We start from the raw sequence: 27466 nt of genomic DNA, 5'->3' as shown, positions 1-27466 counted from the left end.
TCCCAAACATTAGGATCAGGTGAGGACAGCCTCTCAACGGTGCCACAGTTGTTGAGTGTCTGATTTGCGGCAACTCATGGAGTGTGTTCTCAGTAGCAGCACCTTTGCCTGGTCCTGCCCACTGTTGGCACACTGCTGCTAGGTTGCGCACAAGATTATAAATACTGGTCTAGATAGATGAACCATCTGACCCAGTATAAGATACTTCCTATGTCCCAACCAAAGGTGAAACCTGTGAATAGATTTCAGACTCCTCCTAGCAGAATGAGTTTATCTGTCAGGAACTCCCAAGGAAAGTAATCTTCAAACAGAACAGGCAGCAGCGGTATTTAGGAAATGAATCCAGTTAGTTAATGGATCACAGAGAAAAGCAGACAAGATTATCCTGCAAAGAGGATGCCGCTAAAGATGGATTATCTGTAATGAGATTACTCACACAGCAGAGTTCAGTTCCAAGAGAGGGGAAGAAGTCTTAGTGCTATAATGTAATTCTGTTTCTAAATGTATATTTTTTCCCCCAGAAGAAATATTAATGTTAATCTCACAGTCAGTTCCCTACTTCAGTTAATATTATGTACCATGATAGAGATATTATTATTGTTAATGAACAAATGCTGTGTTTTGTATTGCTTGTTGGAGTATTTCACATCCAACTATTCATGACACCTAAAAATGAGGTACATTCCAGTTATATTGTTGAGTTTCCTGGGTGCTGGAAAGCACAATCGGGGCAGGGTAAAATTATTTCCCCCTCCTGAGTACGATCTCTGCCATCTTCTTTGACTCATGATGCTTTGCAAAAATACTCCCCATTAATTTTCCCCAGCAGCTGCCATGTTACTACCCTTTGACCATATTTCTTTTTCAAACTCTGTGAAGGCTCTAAGGGCTTATTGAAACCTATAGGCAACAGAATGAAACAAAATTGATTGATTGATTAAAATAAAATAAAATAGCTGTTGGAGAGTTGAGTGCCAGAATTGGACTCGATAGACTCAAGTTCAAAATCCCACTCAGCCACTGACTCTCAGCCTAACCTACCCCATGGGGTTGTTGTAAGGATCAAGTGCCTTGGGCTCCAGGGAAAATATATACACACTAGCTGAACTGGTCTCCAAAACTCTGTCCCAGAACATGAATATAAAGATTACAAAGTTATAATTATTTTCTTCAAAAAAATATATGAAATGATAGTCGTTTTGCATGCCTGGCATATGGTAAATCTAAACTCAGGAAAAGGGAAGGACATCTTGGATAAAATTAATCCCTAGAATTAGACATCCTGTCCAAAAGCAAGGTTGTCACTTTGTCACCCAAAAATAACTTTGTGAATAAGTAGGATGCAGGTCTGGTTTATAGTAATTTGTTATAGCAAATCTATGCCAACATCTCCTCCTGGAATTTGTAGTGTGTGGCACTGCTGAAAATCCACTCTTAACCTAATTTTTTAAAGTGCAATATATTCCAATTGTATATTTTCTGAGTTTATTTTAAATCATTTGTAGTTACAGCTTTTATGTTTCATTTTTACTCCAAAGCCAAATGTGCTAGTAAATCAAAGCAATGAAGTGGTTAATTGGAGCCAAGGGAGGGAGAGGCAGGCTGGCAGGCAGGCAGAGAAACAATCACCTCCCCTCACACCTGCTTCTGCTTCAGTTAAACCAAATCTCCCCCCTCACACATGCCTGGTGGCCCTAGAAGAGTTTAAGGCTGAGTTGAAATTTTAGAGGCTGGGGATCAAAACAGAAGCTAAGACTATGGTAGGAATGGGAGAGAGGTTTGATTCAGTTTCATTTAAAGACAAGCCCACCTCCTTTCCATAACAAAATGCAAACCAAAATACAACCTTCAAAATATGCACTTCTCCAAATACTGTGATGCAGTTCTCCAGCTGAACAATGTGTACAAAATTGCTTGTGCTATGTTAAAATGTGCATAAAAAGGTACACATACTGATGTAAAGGGAAATTCAAAAATGCATTTCATTGGGAGAAATTCACATAAAAATGCTGGTGACTTTTCATAAGATATTTAAAAAAAAGAAAAAGAAAATGGAAAACGATGCAGAAATGTGAAGAAATGAACTTAGGATCTGAAAAATGGGGGGGGGGGGGGCGAGGACCAAAATAGAAAGACTTCATCCATCCCTAAGGCAGACTGTCTTTTCTTGCCAACATCTGCTATGCTGTGGCAGCACTGCTCCTGTGTGATGGAAGCGGCCATATTTGCCTGTAGGATCCCCCTTGGCATGACACTTTGACAATATGTTGCGTTCTTCTGAGGGTTGTTCTGAGGGGGGAAATGGTAGCCGTGGGCCAGAGGTGCCAAGAAGAATGGCACTGCTGGTTCTAAGCCCCCCTTCACCCACATTTTGCCTCACCCCCTGAATCGCTGCCCTCCCTCCAATTTCACCACCTATGAAGGGGGCGGCAGAATGATTAGCCAACTGCCTTGTGTTAGAGGAGGCAAGCAACTCACTATCTTGGGCCTGCTCTCATGTCAGAGTTTACCTCTTTGCTACTGCCGTCCTTCGTATTCAAAGAAGTTAGGCCTTTTTTGCTTGTAAGACTTTTCCTTGTTTAGCTTTGTTTTGGGATTGTTTTTTGAGCTCAGCAGTTTAACAGTATGCAACCTGGTTTCCCATTTGCTTCCCTTCCCTTCCCCCATCAGCCCATTTCTTTTATGGTTTCTAAATTTCTAAGATAGTGGTGTTATTTACTGGGGCCATTGCATTCTATACAAGTTTTCTCAGCCTCTTGGTGGCTTTGCTCAGGAGGTGGGATACAAATGAATGAAAATGTAGCCCTGCCTAGTGGCTAAGGCTGCAATCCTCAGCTGCTGCAATACCTGGGCACAAGCACCAGTGAATTCATTGGGACTTACTTCTAGGTATATGTGGTTAGGATTGCAGCCCAAGAGAGTTCAAGCCAGTCAGCTTCTAATTTGATCTCAGTTCAGCCACAGACTCAGCAAAGGGTTTTAGGCTAGCTACTGTTTCCTCAGCTTCAGCTAGAGATAACAAAATGCCCATTTGCTTTCCAGCAATAATGGATGAGAAAGTGCTTTCAGTGCTCAAACTGTGCTGTGTATATGATAAATATGATTAAATAAGTGTGATCATTACCTAAGCCTGACATCACAGTTAAAAGGCAGATTAGTCATGACATTTCACAAACAGGGAACATGACTTAACTGCCTGTAAATGGCCCTGATCTGAATTTGTGAGAGAGCAGTAGAGGTTATGGGCGCACTCCTTCACTTCAACAGATTGGCCATTTTTGGTGGGGATGCCTGGACTGACTCTAAGGCTCATCTCTTGCTTTCCTGCCCTACACAGGCCCTATTTAGGCATTTCCCCTCAAGTGTTTCCCATTGCATGAGGCAAAAGATAATGCACATTCTATGTGTCATCCCTACCTCCACTGTCAAGAGGTCATATGCCTCAGTCCAGTATACCTGAAGGAGCGTCTCCACCCCCATTGTTCAGCCCGGACACTGAGGTCCAGCACCGAGGGTCTTCTGGCGGTTCCATCACTGCGAGAAGCCAATTTACAGGGAACCAGGAAGGGGGCCTTTTTGGTAGTGGCACCCGCCCTGCCATCAGATGTCAAATAAATAAACAACTATCTCACATTTAGAAGTCATCTGAAGGCAGCCCTGTTTAGGGAAGATTTTTAATGACTGATGTCTAAATGTATTTTTAATCTTTTGTTGGAAGCTGCCCAGAGTGGCCGGGGAAACCCAACCAGATGGGCGGGGTGTAAATTTTATTATTATTATTATTATTAGTGCCAGTTGCTGGGAAACACACGTAGACAGAGTGCTGTTGCAGAGGAAAATCCATGCAGATCCATGCAGAAGAAGCCAGTCCCTAAGGCACGCTGGCAACTTCTGCATTACCAAAATAAGAAAATGCTTCACACACAAAAACATGGCAGTCACTAATTTACACACATAGATGTGAATTTAGAATAATGACTATAATTCAAATAAGAAGACAATACGTCTCAGCATCGGGGGAAAGAATGCAACCAGGAGACCTCTGTGCCTGGTCTTCTACTGCATCCATATTGGCAGGTTGGTGTTCCAGGTTGCAACGCATCAACACTACTGATAGGGATCAGTCTGCTGTCTAGGAGCTAGGTGAACTTCAAAGACCTCCACTCTTTCTTCTTAAGGAACATTAAATTGGATTTGAAGTAGGCAACCCTTCAAGGAAATGATTGTTCTGTTAAAGTAAGATGCATGGCAATGCTACACTCCTCCCAAGCCATTGACACCTTCCAAAATGAAAAGAAGCACACATGCAAGAAATGGACCAAGAGCTACTGTAGTAGGTGCTTGAAACCAGTGACTCCAGTCAGCAAGCTAGCTGCTGTGCTTTGAATCAGCTGCAGTTTCTGAACAGTGCTCAAAGTCAGCCCCATGTACAGTGCATTGCAGCAATCAGAATTTTTCAAAGCACTTCACATTTGGGGGTGTCTGCAATAGTTCATTTCAGCCTGGTGATTTGTCACCGCAAATTCCCATCTCCTGTGCAAGGAAGCAGTGTTGGAGGTGATTAATATTACCCTAGGGATCAGCGTGTGGAATCGTTTTTCATTTCCACTAAATCAACAAATTGGGAAGATGTTTAAATATTAAAATAAAAGCAAGGCCAACAGGTAAACGTCAACAGGAGAAAAATAATAATTAAAATGCTGATCTACTTTATCCTTCTATCGTTTTAGTAATTTTGCAAGTGTGTATTATTCAAATAAGATTTCACCATAAAATTATAGTTTTAAGTGGTGCCTTGGGTTTTGACATTTAATAAATGTATTTGTCTCATTATACATGTTCTTTATCAAGTGTTCATTTGAAAAGCCCAGGAATCCCATATAGTAAAATAACATTTTTGATAGGAGATATTAATGAGGTGATTAAGCTGTCTTGCAAGATTTGGTTTTCACTGGTAAACTGATGGCTCAATTCTAACAACTAGTAATTAGAGCCAATCATTTAATTTTAGCTGGTTACAACTGTGTTGTCTTGTCTGCTTACCATTTTCTCTTGATATTTGCTCTTTATAAAGTCTGCTTTTAAATAGTTTATGCTTTTAACATTTATGTGTAAACAAGTAGTTGCATGTCAATAAATTAGCTGCTGAAGACCAACTGTAGAAATGCTGTAGTAATTTGTTTTTTTTAAAAAAAATTGTAAAGCACGAATCACTAAAAATATGGAGCTGGCTTCAAATCCTGCTTAAGAGAGAAGCTAACTTGCCTTATATACAGCTTAGGTCAGCACTGAAGTAACACCCACAATAATAAAAGAGATGAGAGGTTCCGCAATATGGAAGGTGTGGACCTGTTAACTATCGTGAGTGATAAAAGCAACTTTACACCATAGCTGTCAACTTTCTCCTTTTCTTGCGAGGAATCCTATTCGGAATAAGGGAATTTCCCTTTAAAAAAGGGAAACGTTGACAGCTATGCTTTATACCTGCAGTGACCAAGTGAAGATAGAAGATAGCCAAAGACAACTTAGTTTCAATAGTGAAATGCTGTTTGCAACATTATGATGTTAATGGATAGCAACATACAATTGGTTGTCACTTCAAAGGAACGGCCCACAGGTGATCACCAAGACCTTCAGATGTATGATGTACAGAGCACATGGTTTTATTTTATTTTTTATTAAACAAATCTATTCATTGCCTTTCAGGTGTTCAAGGCCAGCATACAATGACAAGCATAACAAAACAGAGCAGATTCAATGAGCAGCGCAGAGACTCAGACACAAATAAGAAAGCAGCACCAATAAAAGGCAAGGAAAATCAGGGCTCATCCAGACTCCCTTTTCTGCTGTGTTTCTAGGCTTCAAAGCTCAGTGTCTGAGCATTTCTTTCCCGCCCCCACAGGAAAACCTACATTTTAGCACTAAATTGGGACAAATGGCAACCAGATTTTCTGTGGATTACCACTTGCTCTGATGCAGCAGTAAAAAACCCACTCAGACAAAAGACCCTGTGCCTGGAAAGTGTGGTGCAAAAGGAAGTCCAGATGAACCCTTAGATAGGACTTTTGTTTTGTAAACCTGGGTCTAGTTTGATGAAAGATGGCTTAGAAGTTGAATGAGTGAATAAATCCACGGTGGAGAACCTTTCTCAGCCTGAGGACTACATTTCCTTCTGGACCATCTGCCATTGGTGGGTGAGGCCAGAAGCAAATGGTAGTCCAACAACATCTGGGAGACGCAAAGTTGGGAAAGTCGCTCTGAAGACAAGGGCTGGATCTAGACACATAAAAAAAAGAAGTTTTAGAAAAATGCGTTGTAAACCTCATAATGAGAAATCACATTGCCAAAAAATGGAACTCCAATTGTTGCTGCCCTTTCAATTTAATATCCAGCTGCTGCTTTTCCCCTGGCAGAGACTCCAGGCATGAGCAACAACCTTCAGGGTCTGAAAAGCCTTGGTCCTAACCTATTAAGCTACTGTGGACTGCATTTCCTGAGACCTCAGTGCCCTCTTCAGATGCAGAAGGGGACAAATGTGTACCCAGGGAGCACTGCTCAGTACTGTCTACGCTGACAGGCAGTGTATCTCCAGAATTTCAAGCCAGGTTCTCCCCTAGTCCTATCTGGAGATGGTGGGTCTTGACCCTGAGGCTTTCAGTATGCAAAGCAGATGCTCCAATTCTGAGCTATTGCTTTCATGTTACATCTCCCCACATGACTGGAAGACAGCAGGAATATCTGGATTGATTAGGTCTAGAAGTAGTCTACTTGGAACCTGGGTGTGTTTCTTTGCCGGGTCAACAAAGCTATATATTTTGCTCTCTGCATCCTCCAAGTTCAAGACACTGACCTTAGAAGATCTGGATTGAGATACAGCCAGCCAACCACAGCCCAAGCCATACAACCCAAGAATAACAAGGAATGAGAAAAGAGAAGGCAAATTTATCCTTACCCGGCAATGTTCTGCTAACAAGCTACAGGGAAGTTCAAAGTTCTATCACTGTGTTGACTAAACACAAGAAAGTAAATAATTAAGAGAGACAGCCTTTTGACATTCTTTATTTTCACTCTGAAATGAGAATCTTAACATGACTGCAATGTAATTGTTTTTGCTGCATATAAACCCTGATGCTGGACAGGGGTTGATTCTCTCTCTTTTTTACCAGCAGTGAGCTACTGTTTTAATTGGCTTTTCTGAGCTGGTACATATTAATAACAGCTTGCAGTCTTTTTCAACTTTTGGTGTTTAATAAGGAGTCTCTTTTCTTATGATTTACAGCAGCAGTTTTATTCCTCCTGGCCATTATTATTAAATTCAAATTTAAGCCTTCAAATTCCAGTGCAGGAAGCAATATTCTCTATCATGTAGTGCTGGTAATTAATTAGGTTCTAATTTAGTATAATCCTTGTGCATTCTTTTTTCAACACAAAGTTGTATAGAAGAGTATCAGAATGGACTTATTATAGCCATTTTTTCCCCTTAAGGGTTTAAAATCATTAAGGAATTCAGCTTTCAGTTTTTACAAAGTAATCAAGCTTCTAGTCCTGAAAATTTATAAAATATGCATTCACAGTATTTGCAAAATGCTTTCTGACTTTTTCTTTTCACAGGGTTTCTCCTGTAAGGTTCCAACCAGGTCTGGATACAGTTCTGGTGTGTGTGTGTGTGTGTGTGTGTGTGTGTGTGTGTGTGTGTGTGTACGGCTTTACTGCACACACATAAAACATATTTTATGTTGTTTGCATGATTAGTATTTTATATTTCTTTATTGTTGGTTGCTGAATAATTTCAATGTGGGAATCCAGTTCAAAGCCTCTGTAGACAATAATCAAACCTAGGGGTCATCTTCCCCAATATTCTGGATGGAATATAAAGTAGCCTTAAGGAGATCAGTCCTGTTGTTGGTATGCAGAGGGTCGCAAGGCCAGCTGGCTAGCCCCAGCTAAGTCGTCTCCTTCCAGCTGGCCCACTGCAAAGACGCATCAGCCTCTGCTCCGACGTACATCAGTCACCCGGGCTTCAAAGCCAGGGCACACTATTTCAGCAGAGCGAACTGCACACACAGAATAGGCATGAGGTTTGTGGAAGCATACTACAACTACTGATTTATTAATCATAAATCAGGACAAAGAAACATGTCGTCTCTCTCTTTGTCTTCCCAGAGAGACAGAGAAAAGCAAAATCTATATTCACAATAGAAGTTCCCAGCAAGCTGTGCTGGTATGTAAACAGACATGTGACACGCAACAGTTCCATGTTTGCTCCTTAAGGTGGAATGGAAATCTCAGCAAGTCCATCAGCATAAGCATCTCTGCTTGCCAGATGTTGGGCTGTGGGGGCCCAGGCACCCACAATTTTTCAATGAAGGGGGCCACCCCTCAAACTTCTATACAGCAGGGCACACACAATATGGGGTGTCTGCATGTCACTCAACATGGCCCACAATGTGTGCAAGTCACCACCCCAGGCACCCTCTGTAGCAGGGGCAAGGCAGCGTGCCTGCCTGCCTGATGGAATACTCTTCCATCTCCTCCCAGCCCCCCATGCTGTTCTGGGGATTCTCCTGATTTCCCCAGCTGATGGGGGGCTACAGGGGGAGTAGAGGAGGAAAGGCTGCATTGTGCTAGTGGGACTAATAATCCAGCCAGACCTAACCCTGATCCAAACCTTCTGATCATCTGAACTGGCAACATAATCCCTAATATGTTCTGTGTCTATACAACCATGTATTCCTAATTATCTCAATTTCTTATTTTCCAGCGTACATAGAATCATCTAGCATGCTAAAATATTTACACCTGCAAGAGGTTTCTCAGCTCTCCATTTGCAAAATGCAATGTGTGAGATGCCATTTACAGTGTATTGACTAAGGATGTGGTATTTTAAAAGCTATTAGATATTACCCTGTTCAGGAACAAATGTTTGAGAGAGCTATATTTCCATGAATGACAATGTACGCAAAACTCAGGGGCACTCATATATGTACTTCAACTCAAGAAACGCTTCATATAGCCCCTCAGCTCTTGAAACATCTGAAGAGAATTACTAGAAGAGAACGTTTAAAAAGAGGCAAATTCTAATGTCAAATCCTGAAGGTCTAAACTCCCTCCCATCCCCCCAACTTTTCTCTACAATTTGTGTGAACTCAGTATAAAAAATTTGTAGCCCCGAGTGCTCCATCGACGGCCTGATAACTGCTCCCCATAAATAACTGATATGCCAAGGGTTTGACATGACATTGATTGTCATGTAATTTCTTGAGCCCAGATTTTGGTGATAGAAATCTCTACGGTACTCAAGACAGTCTCCTCCCTGTTCCCTCTGGGGGCAGGCAGATTTTTATGTGCCTGACAAGTTAATAATGTGGCCTGTTACTCTGCCACATTTTCTTTTCAAATATGGAAATGCTCGATCTGTGCAGCGAGCCACAATGAAAGAAACCCTTCCCCCTTTTGGCTCAAGTTGCCCTTTCTACTCCTCCCAGTGAAATCCCAGAGAACAAAGAAGCTGTCTATGGATCATCATGAAGTCTTACAGAATGACATTAGGCTTTGCAGATAGCAGTGGTCCTAGAGTGCTCTGCTTTACATACCTTAATAATGTTACATATTGTGTTCTTAGAATAAGGATGATTCAGGAAACATTAAATCAGGTACTTCTTCATACAATGTATCATTAACTTACGAGATTTACTGTGCAGTGATTGGCCACTAGCATTATCCGGGGTTAGACTCATCAGATAGACCAGTAAGGAAAAGAGGGAAATGAATGAGTCAAAAAGAGACTCATTTATGCTCTTCTGTAAATGTTCAGCCTCAAGCTGCTTCACAAATGTGCAATGGAGGGAATGTGCCAGCAAAGAAAATTACCTACTAGATTCTACAGTAACAGCCAAAAGGTTCCTAAATGTTTGGATGCCTTATGCAGAAAAATCAAGTGGCATAGACACATTGATTACCAACAGGAAAATTCCAACAGGAAGTTATCCTGTGGAAACATCATGATGTTCCCCACTCTACCAGCCCTAATGCTTAATAAATGCACCAGATGAAGTGACCATCACATATTGTCTCATTTCAGGAAAGTGTCTGACTAACAGGAAAGGATTGGCCTAGGGCTGGGTGGACTTCATGCTTGAAGGAAGAGTCCCTAGCAATGGTGTAGTGGAAGGGCAATGCATGTGCTTCTTCACAGTAGGAGCTATGATGTCATCTGCCAGAGTGGCATTTGTGGGGATTCAGAGACAGATCTCATCTGGCACATGAGCCTAGGGTAGACTCAGGCCTGAAGTCACCCAGTACACATCATGACTGATCAGGCACTATAGGGGTGTGTGTGGGTGTGTGGGTGTACCTGTCATGATGAGCTCCTACACCTCATAAATTACCACTAAACCACTGTTGCCTGCACTGGAAAAAAGACAATACCCTAATGCTCTTGTATCTCCTCTGAGTATGACTCAAGGAAGCCATTACCTTTCTCTCTCTTCTCTGTAAACACACACACACACACACACACAGAGAGAGAGAGAGAGAGAGAGAGAGAGACAGAGAGAGAGATCAACCCCTTCCCCACACACCCTCTCTACTGAGCTTTGCTTTTTAAATTGTTTCAGAAGAGATAATCTGCTTTTTAAGATAAAAAGTAAAGATTATTTTATGGCTGTATCTACAGAGGCCACATTGTGCTACACAAAGAGTTAACTGAAGTCAGTCATTTGCACCCATTCATCCTCTACATCCCATCTCCTATTCCTAATCCAGCTCAGATGGGAGGGAGGGGGGATTTAGCTTTCATGCTTTATAGCCAGACAAAAGGAACAGAGTGAGAATATAATGAAACATAATGTATAATGAAAGTGGCAAGGTACTGACAGAAACTACTGATTTCTTATGTTGGAGAAAATATCATATAAAGAAAGAAAGCAACAGATACACACAGGGGGGGGGTCCCCCAAGCTAGACCCTGATTCATTCCCACCCCACCCCCCAGTTCCAGTCATTGCTGTGGTTGAAGGAAGCTTTCTTATGATTCAGCTAAGTGATTCGATTGGCAATGTAACAGTCTGGAAAGCTGCAGAGTGTTTCAGTACCAAGGACAGCTCCAGTGCTGCTGCTCACTTGCGTTCTTGCTTGCCTGCTGAGCATTGAAGTCCTGGACAAAGCTTGTGTGCGAGGCAGCCACAAGCTGATAATTATGACTATTCTGATCTGCATCCTCATTGTGGGTTGGTTTCTGTTTCTTAGCCTAGATTTTAGAACCTTTTCATGGAAATCCAAAGAAAGTTACCAGTGTCTGGGGTTCTTGCTACAAGAGCTGTCCTTTTATTTCAACACATGAATCCCTTTTTTCACTTCAGTACAACTAACATTGTCTCATTCAAAGTCAAGTAGCACCTGTGCTCTCCCGAAAGACTTCGCAATGCATCAGCAACCCTTGTCTCTGGTCTGGAAAATATCAACCATCTGCCCTCTCAGCAAGACCATAATGGTTGTTTTAATATTTGTTTCAAATAACCTGGGACTTTCAACGTCTTAGTGGGGATATGATATGAGAATCATACCTGCTACATGGTGGTGGGGGGAGCTTTGGCCTGTGGGCTATTCTTGGCCCACCAGAGGGTCCAGTTTGGATCATGTGGCCATTGCCCCCCAAACCATGCATACACTGATATTAGTTGATGGGCAGGAGGACAGTGTTGGCTGTGCAATCCTTTCCCCACCAGGGAATACCACCAGCATGTGGCTCCCATATGGATGCCTAGATGGGAATGTGGCCTCGGGCTGAAAAGGGTTCTCCATCAGTGTTGTAGCTCAAGGCCTTGAAGAGAAATTCCAGGGTCCTCACATCATACTGTAAACTGCTGTCCCAGTCTGAACATTTGGGCAAGATTTAACCAATATACCAGTGACTACAATTTGGGGCTTCTGCTAGAATGCACAAACACCTTTTTTCAGTGTTGGCTGATATGCTGGCTGTGCCTTTTCCGGGAACATCTCACCTAGTCCTAGCTGTACATGCCCTGGCAACAGCCAGACCAGATTACTGTCTATGTGGGCCTGCTTGTAATAGCTGCTTAGAAATTTTAATTGGTTCAAAATGCACCTGAGAAGATCTTAACTGGGACTCATTGTATGGAGCCTATAACATCAATATGACACCATCTTTATTGCCTTACAATTTACTTCTGGCCCCAATTTAAAGTGCTGCTTTTGTGCTTTGGAGCCCATAATAAAAGAAGGACAGGGATTTTCAGTAATTGCATCCAGACTCTGGAACCCCCTTCCTGAGAAGGCTTTGCTCCTTCTTGGCTTTCAGAATATTGTGAAGGCACAGATGTTCTGGTGGGCTTTTTGGAGTATGACAAATGAAATCTGCCCTGATGCTTTAAAAAAAGTGTTTTAGTTCTCTACTGGATTTTCTGGGATGATGTTGTTTTAAATCATAATAATGTGATTTTAGCATTTTTGGCTTTTTGATATTCTTATAACCTGCCTTGGGTGTTCAAGTGAAACAAAGGTGAGATGTGTTTTAAAATTAGAGAGTGAAAATCCTAACATGACACACACACTCACACACACACAGTGGATGCCTGAAAAATCCCTCCCACCAATCATTTTCATCATAGTTACCTCACAATTATTTTCACTCACAAAGAAGTGTGTGTTGTGGTAAATCTCAGGGTACTACTTAATGCCATCGCTTTGACTATCAAATAGTACAAAAGAAAGAACATCACTGGTATTAGTTCTTAGCTCACCGAAGCTGTGTTCATAGTCCTTTCTAGCACAGCAACTTTGAGTCTGTATCTTACATGAATTTCAATTCTCTCCAACTCAAATTATCAGGTGAAAGCACAAATTGATGTTTTTGCTCTATTGGATCAGAAGGGAGGAGGGAAAGTCCTTCTCTCTCTCTCTCTCTCTCTCTCACACACACACACACACACACACACACCTTTTGGCAATCACATTAGTGCTTAGTTGTGACAAAGGAAGGGAAACATGGCAGCAGAAATTAAATCAGATAATTATCATCACCTGGATATATAATTGCATCAGAGAGAACAAGAGAGATGTGGAGCCACTTGAAACACATTTTCCCCCTCAGGATTATATTCTGATCATTTTGCAATTTCCCAGCTGCTTATATTTATATTTGCTAGTCTCAGGCCAAGCTCTGCCACTTTCTTATCCACGATTGTTGGCCCGTGTGAAACCTAACACCCACCACCCCCAGCAAAGATCCTATATTTTTTAGAGTACTAAATTACTAGAAGACAGTGGTGAATAGGCCATTTCCATTCTTCATTTTTAAAACCCTATGGTTTATGCACACTCCATCTAGCTAACAGTTCTTTTCACACTAATGGAATAGAGCACTGATCCCTCCCACATTCCAATAAAACATTATTTCTCCATTGCCACCACACCGCAGAAGAGGAAAGAACAGGTTCATTCTTGTCCCACACTGGGTTCACAATAGAATTTCCCCGGCTCCCAAATTTCAGACACATATTGTACATAAGCAAATGAAGCTGTACATTTACCATTAATGCATTTGGGAGTCATCACACTTTCTCTGCCTTATCATTCTATATTTCTTAACAATGTGGATGTCAAACTTCATATTTTCTATTCTTATTTTGTAAGCTTGCAGTGATGATCCCACACTTTGCTTTTTTCAGTTCTTGGCCACTTGCTATTTTTATGATATGCATGATAACAAGAAGAGTTTATAAGAGCAAACCAAAACACATTAAAAAGCAGTGAACTATTGGTGTTAACAATACACTCACAATGAAATCCGATGCATGTCTACTCAGAGGTAGGTCTCCCTGACCTCCATAGGCCTTACCCACAGGATAATGTACATAGGATTACAGCCAATATATATATAATTCCACTGCATGGGCGCAAAATCAGCTATAATACTAGGTAATTTTTGTTTAATGTTCTCCCCTGCTTCCTCCTATTAGTACCATAAAACGTGTTAAAGTGCATTTGTGCATGTTTTACAGGTAGCAACAGCCAGAGATTTCAAGACCAATAGGCTTTTCATGTAAGACATTAAGCATTTGACATGGAATGTACCACTGAAATGAAAGCGAAAGGGGGGTAGCAGCATTCAGGAGCCAATTTCCATTTCAAACTGCATTCTGGCACTTTATACTCCATCACCATTGGCAGATCAATATTTAATGCTTGGAGATTCTAGCTCTGCAGGAGTCATGTCAGGGGACCTCTCGAGCCAATCTGCTTGGGTAGAGGAGTGATAATTATTCATGGGCTCCTGCCTCTTGCTCTTTCTTTTGCACAGCCCCACTCTGCTGACTCAGTGCCTTAGTCTTCTCTCTCTCTCCCTCCACTGCTGTAGCTGGACCTCTTTGCCTTCACAACCTCTGAGCGTCTGTACACCTCACAATGGCTAAAACTGCAATGGGTAAGGAAATAGTACCATCTCTTTTGTCTTCATCCTGTATAATAGCTGCTCTATTCTAGAAACCTGCTGTCCGTGGTGCTGACGGAGCGCTGATAATCCTTATAATCAAAAATACTGTTTTTATTTCTATTATTCTCCTTGGGTTGTTTTGTTGTTGTTGTTTTTTACAGCCAAAACCTGGAAGCAGCTGGGAATTTGAGGGTTCCTTATAAGTCCCTGGTTTACTTTTTAAAAGAAAAATCCACTTCGATTGTTTTACACCCCTAGCCACAAATCAGTTCATCCGGAGTATTAACAGCGCAATCCGATTGCAATCCTAGCGGTCTGCTTTAGTGTTTTGGGTCAGGTAAACCCGAAGCTCCATTTCCAGAGCACTTTTCTGGGACTGGCGTGTGGCAAAAAGGAACAAGTTATTCTGTGTTTTATGCGGAGTTGTTTCCAGCCTCCTAAAATCACGCCCTGCTCATCGCCTGGTGTTTGCAACCGGAGGGGGTGCGAGTTTAGGAGAATGCATTGGGGGAAACTGACCAGTCCTTTTCGACTTGAAATTGGTCAGCCTTTTTGAATTAGATGGAGACGGCATTAAATCCAACTATCTTTATTGCGTAAAGAGGAAGTGAAGAAGGGGTTTAAGAATTAGGTTGCGCTGCCTTTGTGTTAAAGATGGACGGGTGGTGTACGTGTTTTTCCTCCCTTTTACCCCCGTTGTAGGGTGGGGTTTTAGGGTTGCGGTCGCCTTGGCTTTCTTTGTGTAAGGCTGTCATGAAGCCGTTGCTCCGGGCGTTCCCGGCGAGAGCGCACCTGCAGAGAGAGCGACGCCACAGACTCCAGCAGCCCGACACAATGCAGAGCGACCCCACCCATATCGTTGTTGCTGCTGCTGCTGCTGCTGCTGCCTAGTCACAGGCGCACTGGGGAATCCTCCCCCTCCCCTGCTTTTTTCTCTCCCACCCACTCCCAACGCTCAGCTAGCAAGGGAGAAAAAAGAAGGGGCTGGAGGACAGGAAAGAAAAGGCACTTCACCCTTTCCAAATTGCAGCTATTGCTTATCAGCCTCGGTTTTCCGCTCCCTTCCAGTTGTTTGCTTCTGCAGCAACCTCTCCGATCCCCTTGATCTCTAGAGGCTGGTTCTTTTAGTAGCCAGATTGTAGGGGGAGAGGGGGGAAAAGTAGGTCACTGGATTACAAACCTCTACCTCTTCCTTCTCCCCACCCCGCTAGAATTGCCCCACCTGCTGTAATGCCTCCAGCGACCTTGTTTTTATTTGGTCTCGTTGAAAGCAGAAGCAAACCCCCCTCTCCACGCACACACATGTAGACTCAGCAGCCCCCCAGCCACACCCCTGCACCGCACCCAACCTCCCTCCGCATCTGAAAAGAGGTTCATTGCAGTGCTCACCGAGAGCTCTCCAGCAGTCAGGACTGCAGGTCGGGGAAGAAAGATCATAGCTAGCTGTGTTTTCGGAATTTATACCAAGAAAGGTTATTGTTGAAGTCAGTAAAATCTCCTGATTTATTTATTTAGCATCGTTTGGAAGAGAGCCACGGGCTTTCCTGTCCTCTTGCCCCTCTGATCCCTCCTTCCTTCTCCCCTTCTCTCTCTTTCTCTGACTTTTTCGTCTCCATCCCAAAACTGAGTCTGCAATAAAACTGCTTTATGGTGGAGAAAACAGATATTGCAGTGAAGGGCGCGGTGGGTACTGGGGAAGTGAAGGGAGAGGGTTTGGCGACCAGCATCACACATCTTGAAATGGCTTTTTAAAATATCCAATTCTTTTCTCCACCTTTTGCAAAAATTGAAACCAATATATTATAAGGGGGTGCCGATTTCCCCCCTAAAAATACCAACTGACACACAGGCAACTTGGGGAGAGATCATATTTCTTTTTCCCCCTTCCCCCTGGTCCTCCCTCTTGCAAACAAAAGCCTTGTCACCTAGGAATCTTGCTCATTTGCTGCACTCTCACTTGTCCAAAATTAATACGGATGCTCACTGAGCCTCACTCCTTAAAGGCTGCTTTCTTTTGGGTTTGAGGTGCTCGTTGCTGCAGGAAGCCACTCCAGCCCACTGGCAGAGGGCTTTGTTATTCCTGAGGGATGGGCATGAGACAGCTGTTTATGCCAATGCAGCCAGACAGGAGTCTGGCCTCATCCCCTTCCCACTCCTCCCCAATGCTGCAATCGGGTAATCAGTATTGATAATTTGTAGTCAGTCAGAGACTGGTCACTGCAGAAGGCCCCTGTTCAGGATTCCATAGCCACAGCCAGCAAGGGATCTTCAGGGTTTGGCAAAGGAGGATTTCATGAATCCAATGCAGGTGAGATGGTGGCAGTCACTAGCGGCTGCCGATTAACCCTGATGGTTAATAGACCCTTCCTAGTCACTCCACTATTCAGGCCTGCCTTACTTACTTACCAAGGGTATTGTCTGCTAGCACAAATAAATGCAGTGCCTTATTCTTAAAACTCCCTCATGAGTAGCTGCATTGCCGCATAGACAATAACATCTTCATTTTCAGTTTTTTTAAAAAAATAAAAAAATGGAACTGAAGTCATGGAATCATACAGCTGAAAGAGACCTCTGAGATCATCCTGCCAATGCAGAGATTCATTGCTAAAGCATCATTGAAAGGAACATAGGAACTAGGAAGCTGCCTTAGACTGAGTTAGACCATTGGTCCATCTAATTCTGCATTGTCTACCCTGACGGGCCGTGGTTCTCAAGGTTTTCAAACAGGGTTCTCACCCAGCCCTACCTGGGGATGTCAGGAATTGTACACAATTGTACACTCCTTCTGCATGTAAAGGAGATGGTCTACCACTGAGCTGCAGCTCTTCCCCCAAAATATTTTGAATATTAGAACAGAGGAAGCTGTCTTATACTGAGTCCATTGGTCCATCAGACTCAGTATTGTCTACACTGACAAGCCTGGTTTCAGACAAGGGTCTTTCCCAGGCCCACCTGGAGATGCTTGGGATTGAATGTGGAACCTTCTGCATGGGGAGCAGATGTTCCACCACTGAGCCATGTCCCAAGGTGGCTGTCCAGCCTCTTCTTCAAAACCTTTGATGAAGGAGAGTCCATCACCTCCTGAGACAGTCTGTTCTGTTGCCAAACAGCTCAAACCATCAGGAGGCTCTTCCTGACGCTTAGTCTAAATCCTTTCTCTTGTAATTTGGACCCACTGGTTCAGGCCCCACCCTGGGGAGCAACAGAAAAAGTATTTGCTCCATTGTCTCTGTGGCAGCCCTTCAAATATTTGAAGATGGCTTTTGCATCTCCTCTAAATATCCCTAGTGAAAAACTGCTTATGCAAAATTATTTTCAGTTGTTTACACATGCAAATTTGAAAGAATGTTTTGGTAGCTAAAATATAATCCATCTGTTCCCCCTCCCACTGGGTATGGCTGTCATCTTGTTTCCTCACTGAGGCTCTTTGCCTTTTCTCACAAAAAAATGCAGTGATGGGAAAGCTGTATCTGTTGAACTTAAGCCTGTAACAGCACCTGAGTTCTGGGGGGGGGGGGTGACTCCTATATGAGTTGCAAAATTCTCTGATTAATGTCCTAGGGTAGGGAAGTAGAGTTGCTATTCCAGAGGGAACGCAGATATTCAGTCCTCATCTCAGTGTGGGAGAGAAACACTTGGTTCTCATTAAGCTGGAAGGCTGTCAATTATTTTTAAGACAAATAATTGCACTGCGGGACATATACTTCCATGGAAAATGGATCAATGAATAGATGAAGAACTAGACACTGATTTGACAACAGATGTATAGCATTATTTAATGGTTTAGGCTGACTTTCCATCATACATGGGTCCTGACATCAAGATACCAGCTTTCTAAGAACTCCATGAATTCTGGTCATTTCAGCTCAGCACAGAGGTCCTCACCAGTTACTGATTTTCAAAGAAATGTGCCAGGGGCAGATGTTCAGACCTAGAAGCCCTACTCCTACTAAAATATAGGTCAGAGTGAGCAATGGGTGTTTAGTTGGAAAGTTAAGAAACCTGTACATGTCAGAGGAATTCTCTTTCTATGTGAAATTACAATAAGGGGGCAGCTTGCTGGAATAAGCCCATCTAGTCTGGCATTCTGTAAATGCCTGCAAAACAGGGTGCTGGAATTTGTGGCACTCCAGATGTTGCTGGACTACAAGTCTCATTATTCTGACTATTGGCCATGCTGGCTGGGACTGATGGGAGTTTTGAGTTCAAACATGTGATCTGGAGGATGACTACTCCTACTGTAAAATCTTACCAGGAAGAGTTGGTGATGGCTATCACCAACTCTTTGTCCCACCATCTGTTGTTACCAAGCCTGTGAGCATGAAGGCTATAGTTAGCCAACAATTGAGCTGGTTTACTTCCAGTTAAATTGCACTTAGGGCTAAGGTGCTTACTGTTAATTATGAGCAAATACTCGTACTGGGGAAGGAGCCTTAAAAGTGGTGGCCCCTTTCTTAGAAAAGTTCATTATCTGCCATCTTGAGACCAGCTAAGCCATTCCTGTTCAATGCACCTTTTATTCTACCATAGAAGCTGGTTGTGATCTTCGATTTGTTAAATTACAGTGTTTTAATATCTCACTTTTATTAATGTATTTCACTTATCTTTTATGTATTTTTAAAGCTATTGGAAGCTGCCCAATTTTAAGATAAAGGTGGATGTAAAATGTTTAAGTAATAACATGTATAGTTCCCTATTTTCTAGGAATATTGATGCATATCTTAAGGGGGTTTTTGCATCTCCCATGACAATTTGTTGCTGCTTTGGTTATGTTTTTCCTGTCAAAACCTAACTATATCATTTCTTTGCAAACTGCCACAGCTTTTATTCTAAATACATCAAGAACAGCCAAATTTAAGCACTTTTTTTAGTGCCACTGATTTAAACGGGAGAGAGATTTAAGCACATACATAACACTCACACTGAAATCAATGGAATTTAAAAGAGCTAAATTCTGACAGGAGCATGTTCATTGCTTTCCAGTCTAAAAGCTTCACTAGGTTATGGCACATGGTGCTAGACAACCACATGCTTACGTGCCTAGACAGATACAGGCTAATGGATTGTGTCTCATCTACCAGCATCATTAATGTGAATTTATTAGAATATTGGGTTTAATGTGGGGAAATGTCTTAGGTCATAACCCTCAAACCATATCTTCAGCACTTCAGCTTTATTTCATGGTTTGATTTCTAAATCATAGCCAGTTTTACAAAAATGTGCTAATAACTGTAATAAATGTGTCGCTTGCACAAAATAGTAGGGCAGAATTTGGCCTAAAATGGAACAAGAATGCTAGTATTTTTCTCAGAATGTCTCAGAATTCTTTGGTATTCATGCTTATATTGTTCAACTTCATTTTTAAAGACTAGTAACTCAGTCTTCAGAAAGTGTCAAGGAGTTCCTGTTGCCAAATCTGTAGGAAGCTGCTCTCTCGATAAAAACATAAGAAAATAATGATCCAAAGCCAGTACACACTTCTGAATATAATTGTCTATATAATTAATAAAACAACAACAACATGTGTAACTGAGGATTAGAGAGTATGTATAGTCCTAAAGTCTCTTTTGGCTTGTTCTGGTCTCTGGAATCCAGAAGCTGTGTCATATGGCAAGGCCAGAGAAGTCTCAGATACCTAGTTCTTACTGGTTTCCAGTCATTTCCCCCCCAGCTTTATACAATTCTGTACTAAAATTTGAAATTCGTTTCTGTCTGAGTTATAAGCAGTTGCAAGTTGTGTTTGTAATGTTTCCTTACTATTTATATCAAGGTTGGGGAACCTGTGGCCCTACTAATGTTGCTGAACAACAGCTCCCATCATCCCTAGCCATTGGCCATGCTTGCTGGGACTGATGGGAGTTTGTGGTTCAGCAGCATCTAGTGGTCTACAGGTTCCCCACCCCTGATTTATACAGTACTTGGTTATTAGGTTTCTGCCTTGGCCTTCCTTCAAGCCACTCATGACAGAGAACAAGCCCTATTCGCATTTATCCTGGGCAGGGGCAGAGATCATCTATTTAAACATATATCTGCTCCATTTCCAGAGAAAATGAGATGGTCCACATTTAAAGGAGCATTATCAAGTGGTTCTCCAACTCTCCTCTTCATCAATGGTAGCCAATGTGATGTCCCTTGAGAGATTGTGGGACATCAGCTTCCATGAGCCCCAGCCAGCATAGCCCATAGTTTGGGGTGGTGGAGTCTAACAACATATGATGTACACATAATGTGGGGGGAATCTTCCTCTGTTGAGCTCAGATATTGGAAATGAGCTTGACTTTGAGGGGAAAGCACATTGAGAGAGGGGTTGTAGAAAGGTAGGTGGCAGTCAGAGTGAGGCTCCTACATTCCTTACCCAAGGAGATGTTTTGCTGTTAAAAATCACATCTACACAGCCATATTATTTTTCTAAATAAATTAAAAAATTGTCCAATAGCACCTTAAAGGTAAAAGTAAAGGTACCCCTGCCCGTACGGGCCAGTCTTGACAGACTCTAGGGTTGTGCGCTCATCTCACTCTATAGGCCGGGAGCCAGCGCTGCCGCAGACACTTCCAGGTCACGTGGCCAGCATGATGAAGCTGCTCTGGCGAACCAGCACAAGAGCAGCACACGGAAACGTCGTTTACCTTCCCGCTAGAAAGCGGTACCTATTTATCTACTTGCACTTAGGGGTGCTTTTGAACTGCTAGGTGGGCAGGAGCTGAGACCGAACGACAGGAGCTCACCCCGCCGCGGGGATTCGAACCGCCGACCATGCGATCGGCAAGTCCTAGGCGCTGAGGTTTTACCCACAGCGCCCCCCGCGTGTAGAATAGCACCTTAGAGACCAACTAAATTTGTTCTGGGTATAAGCATTTGTGTGCATGCACACTTCTTAATGCACACAAAAGCTTATACCCAGAACAAACTTAGTTGGTCTCTAAGGTTCTACTGGACAATTTTTTAATTTTTTTATTTATTTCAACTGCATCAGAACAACACAGCTACCTACCTGAATATTATTTTTCTGTGCAACTGGGACATGTGTCTGGTGCCATAACATCTGAAGGGAGTCATAATGGCAAGCCCATAGACACCCAATAATTATGTGGCAAAAAGTAGGAATTTGAACCAGAGTCCTACACTCTGTACACTACCCTAGCAGTGGCACACTAGGTCATCATCCATTTGATTATTTTTCTCCAAAATATTCTTCAAAGGTGCTAGCTAATGAAACAAAAACAGTGTGTCTCTATATAAAATCAAACCCATCCAAAAAAATATACATTTATAATATAAAACAAATTTCAGTAGTCGTATTTATTAAATTTGCTAGTCATTTTATCTTACCCAAGGCAACCCAAAGCAACTTACAACAGCAATAATAGTAATAAGCAAAGGGTTCAGCATTCTTCACTATAACTCAGACTTCCATTCTTTGCATGTGATTGGGGCAGACAGATGATTAAAGACACAGCTCTGTGACTATTCTTTTGGACCACCATATATCCCATAGGAATTATGTCAAACAAAAGCAAACTGGCAACAAATTAGTGAGGATGTTGGAATGACCCATGCTGAAATCTGGAGACAGGCTGATTTGATCTGTGAAGCCAAATATATTCTTGTTGTTGACTTTAACCAAAATGGCATCCAAGTTCTTTAGAAACACTACACTGAAAAGTTATGTATTCAAGGAAGAAAATACTTAGGCATCATAATACAATGTCCACAATCATAATCACAACCACATGTGGTCTTCCATGTGTTGTTGGACTACACAGGATAGTGGCCCCTAGTCAACATTAAGTGGTACCAGCTGTCCAGAGTTTCACACAAGTCTTTCTTTCTGTTGGTCAATGGCCCAAGGGACACCTCTGAAATTACAGATCAGGTCAACTAGCAGTTGGACTGATCTACACTTTCAAAGCTCTTCTCCCATGGTTGCCATATCTCTTGCTCTCCTCCCTGCACCCCTCCTGCCCACCTCTGCTAGAACGAGCTATGGCAGGCCACATCAGGCCCATGGCCTAGAGGTCATAAATAAAATATGAACATGCATACTTGACCTTTAAAGCCCTAACCCTGTGGAACACCCTCCCATCAGATGTCAAGGCAATAAACAATGATCTGACTTTTAGAAGACATCTGAAGGCAGCCCTGTTTAGGGAAGTGTTTAACATTTGATGTTTTATTATGTTTTATAATGCTTTTAATTCTGTTGGGAGCCGCCCAGAGTGGCTGGGGAAACCCAGCTAGATGGGCAGGGGTATAAATAATAAATGTAGTAGTAGTAGTAGTAGTAGTAGTAGTAGTAGTAGTAGGCAACAATACCTATACCAAAGCACCTGCATTTCTCAAAATATGCAAAACCTCTGAATACAGTTGACTGTGGGTATGAGTGTGCATACTGTGGAACATTTTGTGGAAAGCAAAATGTCTTATTGTATCACTTCCAACTCTGAAAGCAGTTAACGCCCATCTCCAGACACTACTTTAGAGCCAAGTCACATAGTTCTACTTACACAAGCTTAATGTTAAACACTCTCACTTTATACGCTGTGCATGTAAGGGCTAGTATACCCATTTCTGCCTTGCTGCTTCAGGCTGAACTATGGACCTTTCTGAAGAACCATATTTTGCCTCATGTAGGATTATGATGATAAGCTTTTATATCCTGCTCACATGACAGCCTGAAGTATATGCATGTTTCTAAGCCAGCCATTTTCAAAGCTGATAAGAATTTTTTTTTGTTAGGATATCTTAGGGCAATCCAAAAACAGAACCAGGATTTATTTTAATTTCACCCTGTGCCAATTCGTACATTTGATATTGATTGTGCAGCTGTGTCAGAACACAATAGAATTTGTGGGAGCAGAAAAGTGACATTAATAATTACTATTTTGAGTTTGGGAATAATATTTTCATGCAATATACTGAAAATGACATTTGAAGATTATGTCATATTATGAGGATTATTTTCTTAAAAATAAGTAGCTCTTTCAGTCATCTGGTTTTTTAATGGTACTATTAAATGCAAGTGTATTTTTACTTGATCTATTCAGATTAATTTGCAAAGACTGCTTTTAAAGGGTGTATTCCAATCAGCCATAACTAAAATGGATTTTTGAGATAATTGTCATGAGAAGAACAAAACTAAAAGCAGAAAATTGCTAGGAACATATCAAAGACTTTAATGTGACTCAGATAAAAATGGCAGTGCTGTCCATGCCACACACCCAATTTCAGTAATTGTATATATAACAATTATCAATTTATCTTTAGCTGGTTGCAGTGTAAGTTTCCTACTTTACCTAAAACACTCACATATATATTGTAATTGTCCTGAAGTATTTGAGTTAGGATGAGCACTTGAGATGGATGAATCTGACAAAGCACTATTTAAACATTAGGCTGCGTTAACAGGGTGATCCTATGTTCTCAGAAGTAAGGCCCACTTAATTAAATGTGACTAACTAGCCTATGTGTATCTACTGAGAAGGAAATATCACTAAATTCAGTGGGACATACTCTAGTGGAAAGGGTGCATTAGATTGCTCCCTATGCCTGCTAAGATATTTTCTTCCCCTCCTGCTTCCCTTCCTATTGGTGCTGCTTCAGTCTGTACCTTTCTTTTCCGCTCCTAGTGGTAACCAACCACTGTTTCCTTTGCTTAGGCTGAGCAAATCTTCTAAGTGTGGGTGTTTTAAGAGTCTGGTTCATTAGGGCAAATGGGGCACTTCCCCAACAGTCTGCCCTCAGCCAAATCCTACCTGCCTATCTTCTTGCTTACTACCAATCAGGGAGTTGGGGCATGGCCCGGCCTATCCGTTTCTTCCTCCTTACTGTTGTAGAACTCAACAGGGATTAGGATGGAGGAAAAGTTAGTTGGCTGTGTCTTGTCATTGTCTCTGGCTCCGCCTTCTCTGGGGCTCCTTGCCTTCTGCCTTACATGTTTTGTTTTGTTTATTCATTAAATGTGTACGCTGCCCTCCATCCACAGTTCTCAGGGTGGTTCACAACATAAAAACACAATATAAAAGCACAAAATACATGATAAAAAATAAGAACAAAAAAACCACAAACCAATAGTCACCGCTCTCTACCACCCTTACCTAATGGGCTCCAGCTACCAACAAATACCACTACAGTTTTGAAACATGGTGCCCAGTGCCCTGCTTACCACTTATGACTTTATTTATTGAAAAACATTTTACAAGTTCTTTTGAAGAGCTCAACGCAACTTCTACCAAAGGCAACGTTATTGTCCAAACACTAATAGCAATAACAAAGGATACCTCAACACCGCCCCCCAAACCCCCCACTAAAAATTCATTACAGTACAGCAGACACATAACTGTAACCAAGAAACATCAGCAGCAAGAGAAGACGACGTTTCTTTACATGCTTTATCTCAGAGGTGGCAAAAAAAACATGCAAGACAAAGTCAAAGCATTAGACATGCCCATTCTAGTATGGTCCTCATGTATCTGCCTAAGGATCTGTGGTACATGTAGCATCCATGCTACAGAATGGACCTCCATCTTCTAGGGGTCACCAACCTTTTGGGGCAAGTGAGCACATTTGGAATTTTGAGCAAGGGCCATGGGTGTCAGTCACAAAATGGCTGCTATGCGGTGTCTGGAATAACACAAAATGGCTGCCACATCTAAAAGAGCAGAAAAAGAGGCAGAAACACAAAAGGATACAGGCATGCCTCCCCTATGTCATGCACTATGGATTTTTGAGGGGATATTTACTGAGGCCTTTTGTAAGGGTCATAGGACATACTTGTAAATGCAGTGACTGCTTTCAATTTTTTACACTTCTCATGAGTGAGCATGTGAAGGATAATTACAAAACATGCAAGCTGGGACTTGGTATTCATATTATTATGGTATTCACAAAATATATTGTCTGTGTTACAAATAGAAGACCATACAAGCCTCCAGGAAATCACCAAAACAAATTAACCAGGTGAATAGAGGCTGTTAATAGCAGCAGCAGGAGATATGCAAGACTAATAAACATCCTAAAGCAGCAACTCAAAGATGTGGGTAGCCCAACTGAACATTCAACCAAATAGCCCTAATTTTAAGAAGTATTTAAAAATAGGTATCCAAAAATGTTTGCTTCATACAAAAGCAATTCTGGTTCTTCATTCACATTCTCTACAACACTATATCTCTATAGCATCATATCAATTTACATCAGAAGTACACCTAACTTTTAACATTGTGGGTTATATCCAGAGTTACCTTCCAAGAACAGAAAGACTTTGTCCATTTCCAGAAGGGACCTAAATCCAGTGGAGACCAGTAATGTAGTGGCAAAGTTTAAAATGCAGGGTCCCTTCTTGATAAGTCACAGCCATGTCTCCTCAGAACCACACACCCTCACAGCCATGCCCCTTTTAAGATTATACAATAATCTTTAAATTCTACAATAATAATAATTAGGGGTGCATCTCAGAGATCAGTGCTGGGATCTCCATGTGTTTCCTTTCAGCTAGATGCGCTATATGCGCATGCATATGTGGACAAATGATTTGGGAGCTCCAGTACCTTATTTTGGAATTACTTTAGCCATGTTTTCCTTGAAGTTCCATTGTACATAATAGCATTTGCACACCATTCTCTTGAAACCAAAGCACCCTGTGTTTTCAATGTTCCTTAATGCTTAGTTTGGAGGCATACAGAAATACTCCTCCTTGGTGTTGTTCCCACTTGCCTCCTATAGAGTGACCCTAGGAGCCAATCCTCTGGCTGACCCATCTCCTTTCACTCTGATTGGCTCCAATCAGTAGCTTTTAAAAAAAACTCCCATTTCATGATGAATGGACAGCTCTTGGACATTGGAGACAGGGTCTCCGCTGGGACCCTGCTGCAAATATAGTAATGGGTCTTTGACTCACCAACCCCTCATGATCCCAGACCACTACACCTCTTGCGGAAACTCCACCTGAAACAAGCGGAAGGAAGTAATTTTGGCTGGCTCATCCATCTCCCTCCAGCCAGCTTCCACATGGTTCCAGAAGGGCTCCTCCAATCCACTGAAACAGATATTTAGGGGCCGCAGGAGAGAAAAAATCCACAAAAATCAACTTCCCACCACTTCTTAACATGGGAGCAAATGAGACCTCAGGACTGAGTCCAGTAATAATATATAATAAGATTGTTGGTAATAGTTCAATCTCATGTTGACTAGACAGAGTGACTAGTTAGCAGTACATATTTTGGAGACAGTCTTATATTCGCAATGAATCAGCAAATTCCTGTTTTCACTGTTTAAATTTTAAAATATGAGATTTCCAAAGGAATATTTTGAATGGAGAATATTGCATCAGAATTTTGAGTGGTTTGGTATTGTTAGTACCTATTGGTTGTTTAGTTTTTGGAAGCTGTCAAATAGAAAAAGCTGCCAACTCTCTAATACTAAATTCATTGCATTCTATTCAGCAGCATTAAGTACTGTCAAAAACTATTCCATGGCAACTAGCAACTACTGCCAGGTGCTAGATATCCTTGCATATTACTAAACCATAGACTTGTGTTTTTAAAACTATTGTACACCAGTTCCAAGTTACTAAATATAATTGTGTGTCATCCATCAAGTACTCTCAAAAGATAAATTAAGCCTACACAGCTTGGGATCACTCCCTCCAAGCTAAATGCAGCCCTATAGCCCACCAGGGATTTGATCAACCCCCAGGTTCTGCTGCCTGCTTGGGAGTGTAAAAACACTGGGGTGGGGGTAGTGCTAAGCAACTGTCGAGCAGGCATATATTACATGGCAGGTGGGCTCCATTCAGCTTGCCTGGCCTCAAAATTGCACGCAGACTGTATTTTTACTATTTCCCATCAGCTATCAAATACCAGCAGGAGCTTGATAACACCTCTTTTGCAAATCTTGTAGGAGCAATTGAAGTTTTCTATACCTCTGGGGAAACAGCGTATCTAGATGGGTCACAAATTGTGTTGCCCTGATTTAGGAGCTCTTGCGTAGAATTTAGTCAACATATTTTCTGTCTTGGG

At 41.9% G+C, this 27466-nt stretch overlaps 1 protein-coding gene across 1 annotated transcript in view; it reads left to right on the top strand.

Moving 5' to 3' along the window:
- The first annotated feature begins 14198 nt into the window (after positions 1-14198).
- Positions 14199-27466, top strand: part of STMN2 (stathmin 2) — a 31467-nt gene continuing 18199 nt past the window's right edge. The window contains exon 1 of the mRNA XM_081919896.1: positions 14199-14443. Coding sequence (XP_081776022.1) covers positions 14425-14443 — 19 coding nt within the window. The 5' untranslated portion in view covers positions 14199-14424. The remainder of the gene's footprint in view (positions 14444-27466) is intronic.

This window comes from Podarcis melisellensis, assembly GCF_964234715.1.
Source record: "Podarcis melisellensis genome assembly, chromosome: 7".
Classification (NCBI taxonomy): Eukaryota; Metazoa; Chordata; class Lepidosauria; order Squamata; family Lacertidae; genus Podarcis; species Podarcis melisellensis.
Note: the sequence above shows the minus strand (reverse complement) of the source record. Positions and strands in the feature narration are given on the sequence as shown.